This window comes from Rhyacophila brunnea, unplaced genomic scaffold (assembly GCF_057557595.1).
Source record: "Rhyacophila brunnea isolate RB1 unplaced genomic scaffold, BYU_Rbru_1.0 scaffold_13, whole genome shotgun sequence".
NCBI lineage: Eukaryota > Metazoa > Arthropoda > Insecta > Trichoptera > Rhyacophilidae > Rhyacophila > Rhyacophila brunnea.
Genome location: NW_028232785.1, coordinates 11,456,201 through 11,469,815, shown reverse-complemented (window position 1 = coordinate 11,469,815; position 13,615 = coordinate 11,456,201). Strand labels below are relative to the sequence as shown.

General features: G+C 37.3%; 1 protein-coding gene across 1 annotated transcript; it reads left to right on the top strand.

The window, feature by feature from the left end:
* The first annotated feature begins 356 nt into the window (after nucleotides 1–356).
* On the top strand, nucleotides 357–13,567 carry LOC147076473 (cathepsin B-like). Its single transcript, XM_085941143.1, has 6 exons — nucleotides 357–428; nucleotides 5,187–5,322; nucleotides 7,204–7,363; nucleotides 9,424–9,516; nucleotides 11,392–11,619; nucleotides 12,532–13,567. The coding sequence occupies exons 2-6, from the start codon at nucleotides 5,290–5,292 to the stop codon at nucleotides 12,705–12,707; spliced, it is 690 nt and encodes a 229-aa protein (XP_085797269.1). The 5' UTR covers nucleotides 357–428; nucleotides 5,187–5,289; the 3' UTR covers nucleotides 12,708–13,567.
* The last annotated feature ends 48 nt before the right edge of the window (nucleotides 13,568–13,615 follow it).

Below are 13,615 nucleotides of genomic sequence, written 5' to 3'. Positions count from 1 at the left end.
TAAGAATATTGTCTATTATCTATTGTCTGCAGGTTGGGTTCTGTTAAAAATATTATCTATGGATATAATTTTGCAAGTAATTTTGTACGCACACGTAGAAACTGTTAAAATAATTGAAATTAGCATGAATAATTATTAATAATAATTCAAAATACTAATATATTAGAGTTGACGCTCTCGATAATTGAATTTAGAGAGGTGGTGATCGTTCAAAATATTCTGCAAAATGACAAAACCATAGACTAAATTTTTTGCTGTGACAGCGTGACAGTGACATGACATGCATCTCAATTTGATCACAACTTAATACACACTGGTTTAGGGCCTCGTCACACAACTCAATCATAGCTTACCTTCTACTTAGTTTGAGTGTCTGTGGAAGTGTATTGTCAATTAAATAAGTAGAGTAGTTAATAGAATATAACGAGGTAAGTTCATTTAGTAAGTGCATATTATATAATATATGCGTATATTATTATATAAATGTGTGAACAGAAACATTTTTTACCACATAATTAGTAATCAGTAAAATAGCAACACCTAGTAGGGTAGTAGTAACTATAGTAATCAGTAATTAAATATTTTTAAAAGTGAGTAAACACAGAGTTTTATTGATAGATTGCATTATAATAAAATTTAAATTAGTGGCGAAATGTGCAGAAAAACCACATTAAAAATAGATATTTTCTGTGTATTGATATAAGTATTATAATATAGTGTATATTGTTCTGCTATATGAAGGAGTTTTTCTTACGTGTAACGCATATTAGTTTAAATTTTACTAATTTTAATTAATTACTAATTAAGCATATTAGAATATAACTGTTATTAACTTAACTACGAAACGTTATACCATCATTTCTTCTTCTTCTAGTACGGCTACCAAATTTAAACACAACATAGAGTTAACTATAATTTCTACTAAATTAACTTAAAAATAATTGCCACTAATTTTATATAATTATAATACAAACCACGTGTATAAACGTGGCGATATGTATAAAAATATTTAATTCAACCGTAGAAATTCTATCTTACTCTAACGCATATTGCTGAGAATCTAAGCATGCAGAATTCTTTCTCACTCGCACTTAAGGTTAATTTTTGTTCAGGCCTTGGTATTAACTGAAATATTTGCAGTTTAATGAGCTAGGTAACCTAATGTAACGTCACAGTAACGGGAGAGTTAACTATTTATCGTTTACTGTGAAGTTTTCGCCACTGGAATTTTCTTTGGCTTTTTTTTCAGGCATAAGCAGAAATGGGAGTGATTTTAAGATTTTTTCTTATTTTATTCTTCATTTCCATGAAGACAGTGTGTGTGAAAGTGCCTAAGATGACGGCAGACGAGATAATCCAAAAAATCAATGAAATGGACACAACGTGGACTGCTACCAAGAATTTTCCTGATAGTAAAACTAGAAGGTATACAATTATCCATGGTGTTCTCAATTTCTTCTTACAGCCTCTTTCTAGTCAGATCCATGTTTACGTACTACGAAATATGTTCATTCAGTGACGTCACGTGGTGGTAGACAGGCCATGCGTTGCTTAGGGGTGGCAATTGAAGAAGTGATAGCGATTATTACAATTTTTGAAAGCAGCAGTCGCCATAGACTTCCACGTACATAAAACCACCGTTGATTAAAGGTAGGTTTTTTAGAGATGCTAAAATCATCGGTGCTGTCAGACAACAAAATATCGGCTTGTTTGGTATAGGGTCGTCTTTTAGATGTGACTATTATTCTTCTTCGCAATAAACCAAAAGTTTAATAATAAGAATTCGATTACTTTTAAGGTGAAGCCTTTACTGAGCCCTTTTTAAAGAGGCACCTAGCGGAAAAATATGACGCTTGCAATTTGAGAATTTTTTTTTGATAATTTACAATTTCAACAGTATTAATTTATATAATTATGTATCTGAAAACATTAAGGGGGGACATGCTCAGCGTAGGTCAAAATGGAGCTTTTGTTCTATTTTCAAAGCATGATTCTGGACATACCTTAAACGTTGTAGATAATCTATTTATACCTAACCTAACCGATTTTTTTTAAACGGTACATGTTCAAACACGCGCGTTAATATCATTTTACTCCCTACTTCAACTTTAGTTTGTCAATTTATGGCTACGGACGTATGTTGTAGCTTAACCACTGGGGAATGCCAAAAGAAATGGCGTATTTCAAAAAAACACTACCTTATTCTTAGGTCACTAATTATTATAAGCAATCATTATTCGTAAGATGTTTATCACATTTGAATGGTCAAAAACATAGCTTATAATCAGTATCTTTAGAATTATCTTCAAATGTGTTAATCTTGCCCATTTTTTGAATAATAAAATGCCTAATTCTAGTCAAATTTGGGATCACAGAGATTATCAATATAATTTTTTATTGTAAATATTTCACTATAATAATGTCGATATAAATTATACTAATGGTTTTATAAATGCGTTTAAAAATTAATAAATGTAAAAAATTATAACACCACTGCACATTTATGTACTGGAATATGACTATATTCTAATACATTAGAGCGAGAGGTTTAAAAGAATACTATTTTATGTAATAAAAATTCTTTATGCAGTCATCAAATGTTTAAAATAAATATAACGGATAATAAGGCTTCAAAAGTATGTAAATAGATTATCTACAACGTTTAAGGTATATCCAGGATCATGCTTTTAAAATAGAAAAAAAGCTCCATTTTGACCCACGCTGAGCACGTCCGCTCTTAAAAAGATTTTTTTTTTATTTCAAGTCAAAGATAAAACCTACAATTAATTAAGAAAATGTTATAAAGTGTGAATTTTGTTTACGTCCCAATCTTATTATAACATATTATATTTCATGGTCATATTTATTATTAAATTTAGTTTATTAAGTTTTCAATTTTTCTTCATAAAGATTTTTGACGTGATAGTACGCGACGTGCGTCTCAATATAATCACAGCTTAACGGGTTCAGCGGGTCTATTCCATACACAAGCTTGCTTTTGACCGCTACGACGGCTAACTAGGGTAGGTTTGTATCGAAATATTAGCACTTATTGTAACAATTACAATAAGTTGGTTGTAATTGTTCCAATAAGTGCTATATTTTAACAGCACCGCTCTTGACTGTGATAAAATTTATAGCGAGATTGACAGTTTTGATTGTTTAACTTTAGTTAGACGGCTAACATATTGTAACAATTACTTTAAAGTACCCACCACCACCCGTCATATATGCACAACCGTGGATATGCACGGCCGCTTTCTATGACGCTTTAAACGTGTCTGAAAGAAGTGATTTTTAAGTGCTCATTCCGTCCCGAACCGGAGCCGCACAGGACTGATGCTGCAACCATGCACCGTAGTGCCTAAAGAAGAAAGTTAAGAAAAAAAATGTTTATTTCTTGGACTGGCTCTGCTGTCCGCTGACGTTAAGCGCTTTGTGTACCCGCATACTGAGTGTCACGAATTGAAATGGATGAGTCTACAGAAGAGTCGGGACTATCCTGCTCCCCATACGACGCTGCAAATTTCTCAAATGCCGCCCTCAACACATAAATATGATAAAGTGATAATATTTATCACTTTAGCGATCGATAGTCGCCTTGTGTATTGAATAGACCCGCATATTGTTATTAGGTATATAAGTGTAAGTGGGAAAGCCCCCGGGGAAGACGGTTTAACGATAGATATCCTCAAAAAAGCAGGAAAGGATGCAAATGAAGTACTTGCACAATTGTTCACAGCCTGCATATGCAAAGAGGATGTCCCAGAGGTATGGAAAAATGCCAGCATTGTCATTCTTCACAAAAAAGGTGACAGAGAAGACCTAGCAAATTATCGTCCAATAAGTCTACTCCCTATTCTCTACAAGACGTTCACAAAAATTCTCTCAAACCGTCTGCAAAATGTACTAGACGAGAACCAACCGAGAGAACAAGCCGGATTTAGAGGAGGATACAGCACTATGGACCATATCCAAGTCGTCAGAGAAATCATAGAGCGGTACCAGGAATACAAACTGCCACTATGCATGGGTTTTATAGACTATGAGAAGGCGTTTGATTCGATAAAGAAATGTTCAATACTCGACGCACTCAGAAAACAAGGAATCCCTGGACGCTATATAAATATTTTCAATAATATATACAGTAGCGCAACAGCATCTGTAAATCTCCATAAACCATCGCGCAGATTTCCTATCAGCAAAGGAGTCCGACAAGGTGATACAATCTCACCTAAACTATTTACAGCTACCCTTGAAGACTTATTCAGGCAACTTGACTGGAATGACAAAGGGATCCCCATAAATGGAGAATACCTGAGTCATCTGCGCTTTGCCGATGACATAGTAATTTTCTCGCAAGACTCAGAAGACCTCCAAAGCAGAATGCAGGAACTCGCTGAAGTAAGCAACAAAGTAGGTTTGAAAATAAATGTAACAAAGACGAAAGTCATGTTCAACTGCTTTGCAGGCCAAAAAGAGATCCTCATCAATGGCACTCAGCTCGAACAGGTGAAAAGCTACATCTATCTGGGACAACAAGTATCTATAGATGGATGTATATTTGATGAAATTGTTCGCAGAGTAAAGCTAGGCTGGAGTGCTTTTGGCCGCCTGAATAATGTCTTCAAAAGTGACCTTCCACTGTGCCTAAAGCGCAAAGTGTTCAACCAGTGTGTGCTTCCCGTGATGACATATGCGTGTGAAACATGGACCCTAAGTAAAAGAGAGATCCAGAAACTTAGAGTAGCACAACGTGGTATGGAGAGGTGCATGCTGGGCATAACGCGAAAGGACAAAAAGAGGAATGAGTGGATAAGGAAGCAGACAAGGGTTTGCGATGTAATAGAGTTTATTAAAAGCCTTAAATGGAGATGGGCTGGACACATAGCTCGAAGAAGAGACAATCGTTGGACAAATCTAGTCATCCAGTGGTATCCAAGAAGTACAAAACGTCCACAAGGTAGACCTAGAGGCCGCTGGATCGATGAAATGATAAAGTTCTGCGGAAGTACGTGGCAACGCAATGCACAGGACCGAGAGAAGTGGAAGCAACTTGAAGAGGCCTTCATCCAGCAGTGGATAGATTCAGGCTGATGATGATGATGATGATGATGATGATGATGATGATTATATTATCATATTTGTTTACCTATATTTTTTATGTAAATAATATATTATTCAAGCTTGAGCGGTATTGTATTGAGAGACAGGGTGGATCTTCCAGTATTTATACACAAAAGCATTGTTTACTTGCCAGAGGAGTTTGACAGTCGTACCAAGTGGCCGATGTGTGAAAGCCTCAATGAAATACGAGATCAGGTAAGTACCTAGTCAATCTTAATTGTATTGTCATCCTGTCACTAATGGATTCTATGTTGATTTTACCCTCCTCGAGCATTTGCCTTCATCCAGGTAATTTGCAAATTCGCTTCCCTTTTTGACACCAGCGATCTTCAAATCGAACTCGATTCAATCCCTCCACTTTACATGAGGGGTCGAGTAACTGAATGTCAGTTTAAATTCACGCCGACGAGATCCGAGGACGTACCTTACAGGGAAACTATAAGCGAGTTAGTCTACAAGACCGCATTTGCGGCATAGCAGTCGAGGTGGACGGCTTCCCCGAAGGGGCGGCACACTTATCGTTTTTTTCCAGACATATTCTGCAGGCACCAAACGCGGAGACTTCAACCGTCACACTGGACTAGCCAGTTCCTCACCGCCCATGGCAACTTCGCCGCCAAGCTTCATGGGTTTCGCTTAATCGAAGATGGGCCGGGTTATACGAGAGTGGGTCAATAATTCCTTAGAAAAAAGCATTAAAACAGTTTTTATTTTTGTATTTTTTTTTATTTCTCAACATAATCTCCTTGGAGCTCAATACACTTGGTTAGACGTTTCTCAATTTTTTTTTAAACCGTCAGAAAAATAAGTTTTCGGAAGGTCCTCAAAATAAGCATTTGTCCGATCGATGACTTCTTCATTTGAAAAAAAACGTTGTCCACTTAGCCATTTTTTTAAGTTTGGGAAAAGGAAAAAGTCACTGGGGGTTAAATCTGGCGAATACGGTGGGTGGTCGACCAATTCGAACTTCAATTCTTCAATTTTAGCCATTGATCGTAAACATGTGTGAACACGGGCATTGTCCTGATGAAAGAGGATTTTTTTCCTGTTTAAATGAGGCCGTTTTTCTTCAATTTTGTTTTTTAGCTGGTCCAATAAAGATGCATAATAATCCCCTGTTATTGTTTTTCCTTTTTCCAAATAGTCAACGAAAATAATTCCACGTGCATCCCAAAATACAGTAGCCATAACCTTACCAGCTGATTTTACGGTTTTCGCCTTCTTTGGACATGGTTCGCCTTACGCAATCCACTGCTTTGACTGTTCTTTCGTCTCGGGAGTATAGTGGTGTATCCATGTTTCATCTACAGTCACAAAGCGACGAAAAAATTCATCCGGATTGCGTTGCATGAGCGACAACAGGGCTTTAGAGGCCACCACCCTATTGCGTTTATTGTCGACTGTGAGCAAACGCGGCACCCATCTTGCAGAAATTTTTTTCATGCCCAATTTGTCATGTAAAATAGAAATGACGCTACCTTTTGAGATCCCTGTAACCTCAATTATCTCACTCAACTTTAATCTTTGGTCACTTAACACCATATCGTGGAACAAGAGACTGAACGCGTCCTCTGGGATTGCCCGTTTATGGAACCCGAACGAGTGGAGCTGTTTGCCAGGGTCCGTCCTCACACGGGCCCAATCACGCGGGCCACGCGGACCTGATTGCAACAAAGGCCAATTTTACGGCATTTGAAAAATTTGCAGGGTCGTATGGGGAGCGGGATAATCCCGACTCCTCCGTAGAATCAGATTAAAATCTTGAGCATCAGTACGCGGGTACACGTCAAGGCGCATCACGCCAACGACCAGCAGAGCTGTACCTCACTTTCTCATTTCCTTTCTAGAGTCAGTCTTAAGCACCGAGGTGCACGGTTACAAATAATCGGTCCCGTGCGGCTCCGTTCGGGACGAAATGTGAGAAATTAATTATTCTTCATTATTTGTCGCAATACAGCGCTGTGGAAGGCGGCCGTGCATAATCCACGGCTGTACAGACAAGGCGAATGGTGGAGGGTGTATTTTATTTCTTTCATTCAACGAATAATAATTCTAAACTTTGGAGATGAATTTTAGGGCCTATGCAACTCATGCTGGTCAGTAGGAGCGTCCGAAGCCATGACCGACAGAACATGCATCCATTCGCGAGGAAAGGTGAAATTCCACTATTCAGCTATGGACATCACTGCTTATACCTATGATGACTACGATGGATGCCTTGGCGGAATGGGTGTTGGTATGCTATTTGATATTAGGTACCTAAAAGATTTGGATCATAAAAATTAATATAAATCCTTCCTAAAATACAACAATATCTTATCTCAATGTGTTTATGGATATCCCGCGGTTTCGATTGTGGTTTATACAGTGACGTCCCTGGACAAAATGCCGTACCTAGGGAGCGCAAAAATGCCTCCCAAATTTGTATACAGTATGTTTTATAAGAATTTCATGACTGCAATAAATCTAAGAAATGTGTTGTATGGATACATGACTAACAAAATATATAGGTACCACTGAAACATACAAAATTAAATTTAAATAAAAAAGCAAATAAACAATAATTATGTTTATAATATATATTAATATTTACCCAAATCACCAGAGCTGAGGTCTTATTTGGTTGATATTTTTTCTGACATATTTGGTTTATGCCATTTAGCAATAAGTACACAGATTTATTATTTTCACACCATTTTGACTATGCTTTTATTGTACAACACGTGAACAAAATAATTTTATCTACTTATTCTATACCTATACACCAAATGATTCTCCTCAATTTGCCGCCCTTCGAGTAACGAGCGACGCTCAATCTGCCTATCCCCACGGGACGTCACTGGGTTTATACTTGACGTTCATTTTTTTTAAATGGCGGTTATCGGAAATTATTCCTTTACCCGCATCGGAAATTAAGGTTCTTTTAAACGTCAGTGGAGGTTTCAGTTTTGTTCTGTTCAGTTTAGAAATGACGGTGTATTTAGACGATCAGTACTTACAGTAGTTGTCCGTTCAATCTCAATTATTAACAGTACAATGGGAAAACAGCGATGAATAATATTTACTTTTGTTATTCTATTTAAAATATTATATTTTTCTAATTTCTTAAAATATTCGTTGGTATAATACAGTATCATTTTTGTGGTGAGATGAGAAGAGAAGTTGTTGATGAATTTCACCTTGCCCCGCATCCAAACCTTGATGCTGAAAAGTATCACTGAGGAAGCGGACAATACGTCAAATTACGCTGGATGCGTCAAAGACCTGGCAATAAAAGTGGGATACCTCTACCAAGGGCAGACACACATATTTGTTGATGGCGATTGGACCTGATAACCAATTTGACTCCTGACCATCACACCAGTCAATTCTTGCCCGGGCACGGTGGATTCGCTGCGAAGCTCTTTGAAGCGACTTGTCACCCGACCAACATATCCATGTGTCGGAAAATTCTCTGGGTATGTCCAAGAATGTGCTCTGAAAGGGAAGAGATACTCAAGATGGTTTAACCTGCTGTTGGGCCAACTATCTTCTTCCACGGCGCTACATCCCGGGGTGGGATTTGGCCTCCTCCACAACCGCTCTCCACTCACTCCGGTCTCTCGCCACACTTCTCCAGTTACCGGGTCTTCCTATATGAAGCCAGTCCACTTCTACGGCGTCAGCCCATCTCCTTCTTGGACGGCCTCTGGGTCTCTTCCGTTGGAGTAGTCACTTTGTCATGATCTTTGGCGCTCTTGGGCCAACTATAATGCTTTTAAAAAATATTTTATTGAGGAAGTGAAGATTTCTTCACATAGTTTAATATTATGTCAGTATTGTTTCAGCTTTTTTGTACATTTTACTATTAATAGGTATGTAAATTAATTAGAAATATTTATTTTTGTTAATTCTCCGTACTGCTCTCTTCCATGGATACTTTTTATTGAATTAAGTCTCTGTAAACTCAGTCAAAGCACACTTGAGTGCCTGGCTACTTCAGTCTTGGACATTTGCTTCTAATATATTCCTAAACGACATACGTAAACAACTGCTAATACTTCACACCCAAACGTAAGGTTTCTTAATATGCTCGATTGACACCGTGTGAAATTTTTGTGCGGAGTGGTTGGTTTTTAGGAAACTATTAGGTAGGTAGTATCATATTGTACATTTGGATATCTATATCCAACGTCCTGGTAACTCGTTTTTCGTTCCACGTCTGCTGGCTGAAGAATGTGTGGAGATACCCCAAACTCTTTGTCTCCAACGCAATCATTGTTATAATTGGCAATACATTAGAGTTAATATTTTCAGAGGACGCCTGGAAATATTGGGTTAATTTTGGTGTTGTTTCTGGTGGAAATCAAGGTTCTAACGAGGGATGCATCCCATATGATCTTCCTGGACGTAAGTATTATAATTTTTAAATGATATAGAATATTCAAAATAAATAAAATTGATTTGCCTGTCAAGCCTGTGGATTGCTTATAACACAATAAATTTGTGATGTGTTTTGCAAAATGACTGTTTTAATGATTGTTATAATAGTATAATGGGTGTATTCTGTGATGACCATATATCGTTTGTTCAATGCTTTTGTACTAAGCTTAAAATTTCTCGGCTTCAGAGCTATGAGAATCGATGTCTCCGCCGAATCTTAGGGGCACATTGGTACGACCGCGTTCGTGACCGGACACGGCCGCCCTCAATTAGCGATGGACCGAGGAAAATGGCACGACCTTGCGCTTGTGCTATGCTGCAATGCCAGGGGCGTGACAGAGTGTAGTAAGTAATATAATGGGTGTTTCATTGAAGTGACCGCCTACCACTGACGAAATTCGAAGCTAGCAATTTGAGACAATTAATAATTACGGACAATTTTCATTTTTAACAGTAGAGTCTAATACAGGGGTAGTCAACCTGGTCATTACATCCCACTAGTGGGCGCTTTAGCTTTCATGGTGGGCGGTAGGGGGTTTTAAAATTTTATTGATACCTTTCCCTACCTCATACCTTGTGGAATCAGGCTATAGTGCTGTTAATCATATTATGACCAAAGAAAGAAACCGCCTGAATATTTCCGAAAGAGGAGACCTTCGTTTGTTCTTCACAAAAATTGAGCCAGATATCCAGTATTTAGTTTCGCAGCATCAGCCTCAGGGATCTCATTAATAATTTAATTAATTAAATGTAATTCCATCAGACTTCATGCTTCTACCTATGCAAAGTATAAATAAAAAGATATATTTAACTATATATATTATATTGTTACCAAATACCATAATGCTTAAATGCCTGCCCCATCAAAAATCCTCCAATCGACAGAGTTGGGAATATAATGATATTATTGTAATTATAAATGTTGTCAAGGCTAGACCATAATTCACAGCGAAACAAAGAAAAAGAAAGTTACCGTTATCTGTTTCTGGGTGGACTAAGGGTCGAGAAGAGGGTATGTTCAGTCGGCTACCTACCCTTGAGCCTCTTACGTCGCCTCTAAATACGATTCGCTACCTTTTTGCGCCGTTTACAAATGTTGTTAGTAATTAATTGTTACTTGTCAAGCGAAATATACTTAATGTCCCTGAATCAGTGTTTTTAATAAGTGGAAAAGTGTAAATGAACACCCTACGTAAACCCTTACCCTCAATATATAACTAATAAGAAAGTTGTTTTAAAAAGATTTATTCTGCCATACTTAGCAAAAGTCTGACATAAAGTATTTGGTAAGTAATTATTATTATTATATAAAGCATACTTGCTGTAACTCTGCTTTATAAATTTTATAAAGTAAAGTTACCTCCCTACTAACAAATCACTATTACTGTGGAACCGGTGAGCAGTTAAATTTTTTTCCTATTAACAGAGATACAAAAGTGGATGATAGGTATAAAAAGGTTGACTACCTTTGGTCTATATTCTACAACGACCCCAAAATGTTAAAGAAAAAAGAAGTAAAAAAAACACCCGGTGAAAACCTAAATATGGCGGCTCTCGTGGTGCAGTGCGTAAGGCGCTTGCCTTCCACCCGAGAGTTCTGGATTCGATTCCAGATGAGGACACTATATTTATGTGTTTTTCTCAAAGCCTGGGTGTTTGTGATTATTCAAAATTATTAACAACCACCTTGTACGAAAAAGCAAAGGTATCGTTATTGGTAATTAAAAAAAATATGTATGGAACCTATTAAACAAGTTTGACAAGCAATCCATGGGGCAGTAAATACTCCTATCGAAATCGAGCAAATTTTTTGAAATTCCATTCTTTCTATTTTGTAAGCAGCAACATCGGATGCAAAATGTGTCAAGAAATGCCGAGAAGGTTACAACGTGTCATATGAAGACGACAAGCGTTATGGAGAAACTTCATATACTCTTCCATCGGCAAACGAAGAGCAGATCAAACAGGAAATATACACCAATGGACCAATTGTGGCTGCCTTCGATCTATACGAAGACTTCCAGTACTATAACTCGGGAGTTTACCAGCACCGTTATGGAGAAGAGGAAGGTTGGTTATCTTTCCAAAGTTCTAAATTTAATCAGAGAAGAGAGTGTGAAGTTGTATGGGATACACAATACGTCAGTGGCGAAGGGTGACTTTTGGAAAGAGGTAGGCTGTGGAGCAACCACGCTTGTCAGATATATTTACGGGAAATAAGAAAATAACCCAATATTACTACTGATGAATAGGTACACTAAATCGATGAAATTTCAAAAGCTCAGCTAGTTTGATATAATTAGTTTATCACATTATTTTGGATGCATGTTGGATTTATATGACAAATTATATTTTGCTCGGCACGCATCATTTGCACCCGCGGCCCGCAATCCGCGCATCGCCTAGCCACGATCTTTTTAGACCATGCCTAAACTGAGGTATAGGCTTAAGAGGAATCTTCATATCTTCATTCTTAACCCAATCAATACCGGCAAGTTTTCCAGTCGATAATAGGTACTAACAAACGATGCAGAAGTGTGGTTTGAATCTTTGCTTACTTGACTGCATCAAAAGTTTTTCGAAAAAGTCAATAGATAGCTGAAAATATTAGATTAATTACGGCCTTGAAAAAAAAACCGGAAATATCCGGGTCCGGTATTAAAAGGAATAAACATTAATCACGGAAATTTCCGGGTCCGGTATGATTTAAGAAGCAATACGTCATAATTACAGTTTTATCACCTGGTGTAGGTATCTGGTATAAAAATAGGTTTATCCAGTTTAAATTTTTTACAGTTTGACGTGGGTAAAATAGAAGTTCTCTGTGTGCAAGGGCGAATGCTTAGTTGTTAGCATTGCTGAGTTGGGATTATGTTGGTGTCAAGTCAGTCAAGAATTTCAGTATGCATTACGACATAAAAGGAATCGAACAATGTACACTCTCTAGACGTCAATAAAAATGTACCTTTAATTATTTTCCAGGTGGTCACACCCTGAAGATCATAGGATGGGGTGTGCTGGATAATACTCCATACTGGCTCTGCGCTAACAGCTGGGGAGATTCATGGTCGGCAGGTCACGGCTTCGTAAAGTTCCTGCGAGGCTCAAATGAATGCGATATAGAGGACCAAATAGTTGCTGGACTCCCTAAGTATTAATAGTTTCATTCACTCGGTTCCTTCATTCGTAGCGATATAATATGTGTACGTATATTAGTTTTCTTTTGGTTAGCATCTTCCTTAAGGTTCAAATACATTATGATCACGTTATGTGCTTTCAGGTGCTATCACAATAAGCTGCCGCTACGGGAAAAAATGTATAATGTCGTTTTTCTTGGTGCTTAAAATGGTATCAGACTAATGCTCTTATTCCGTAGTAGGTACATTTTGAACCTTTCAACGAACATTTTCGGTTAGCAAAATCTTCCGAAATCATCATAATAACAATCAGGTCACTTCACACGTAACGCACTTCATCGACACCCAGATGACTCAATAAACGTTTTTTCCATCATTTTCTAGGTGTCTACACATTTTCGACTCATCAAAATAGCGTGTTCTTTGTTTTTAGTGGTTTTCTCTATGGATTGTCTTTTAAATCTGTATCTATTATCTATGGTCTGCAGGTTAGGTTCTGTTCAAAATAGTATCTATGGATGCAATATCGTTTAACATACGCACACATAGAAACTGTTAAAATTAATTTAAATTACCATGAATGATAATAATTCATAATACTAATACATAGAGTTGGCACTCTCCATCATTGAATTTATAAAGATAGTGGTCATTTAAAATACTCTGCAAAATGACGAAATCATAGACTAAATTTGCAGCCGTATCAGCATATGACAGTACGTGACGTGATCATAATATATTTGAACCTTTACTTGCAATAATTCGTAATAATTTACCAAAAAAAAAAACAATTCAACTCATTACAACTCTCCAACGATATTTTGCATTTCACATGGCTGAAAGTGTCGAAATTCAAATAAATCTAGCCGTTTACAAACCATCACCATTGTTTTTTTTTATCACTTTGAAGTTACCTGCAACAGTCGATA

Bases quoted from the DNA above. Each gene is read 5' to 3' on its own strand.
- LOC147076473 (XM_085941143.1), top strand. From the start codon at position 5,290: ATGTGTGAAAGCCTCAATGAAATACGAGATCAG. The intron at 9,517-11,391 runs GTAAGTATTATA...TTTTGTAAGCAG, and splicing joins CCCATATGATCTTCCTGGAC to CAACATCGGATGCAAAATGT. The intron at 11,620-12,531 runs GTTGGTTATCTT...ATTATTTTCCAG, and splicing joins CCGTTATGGAGAAGAGGAAG to GTGGTCACACCCTGAAGATC.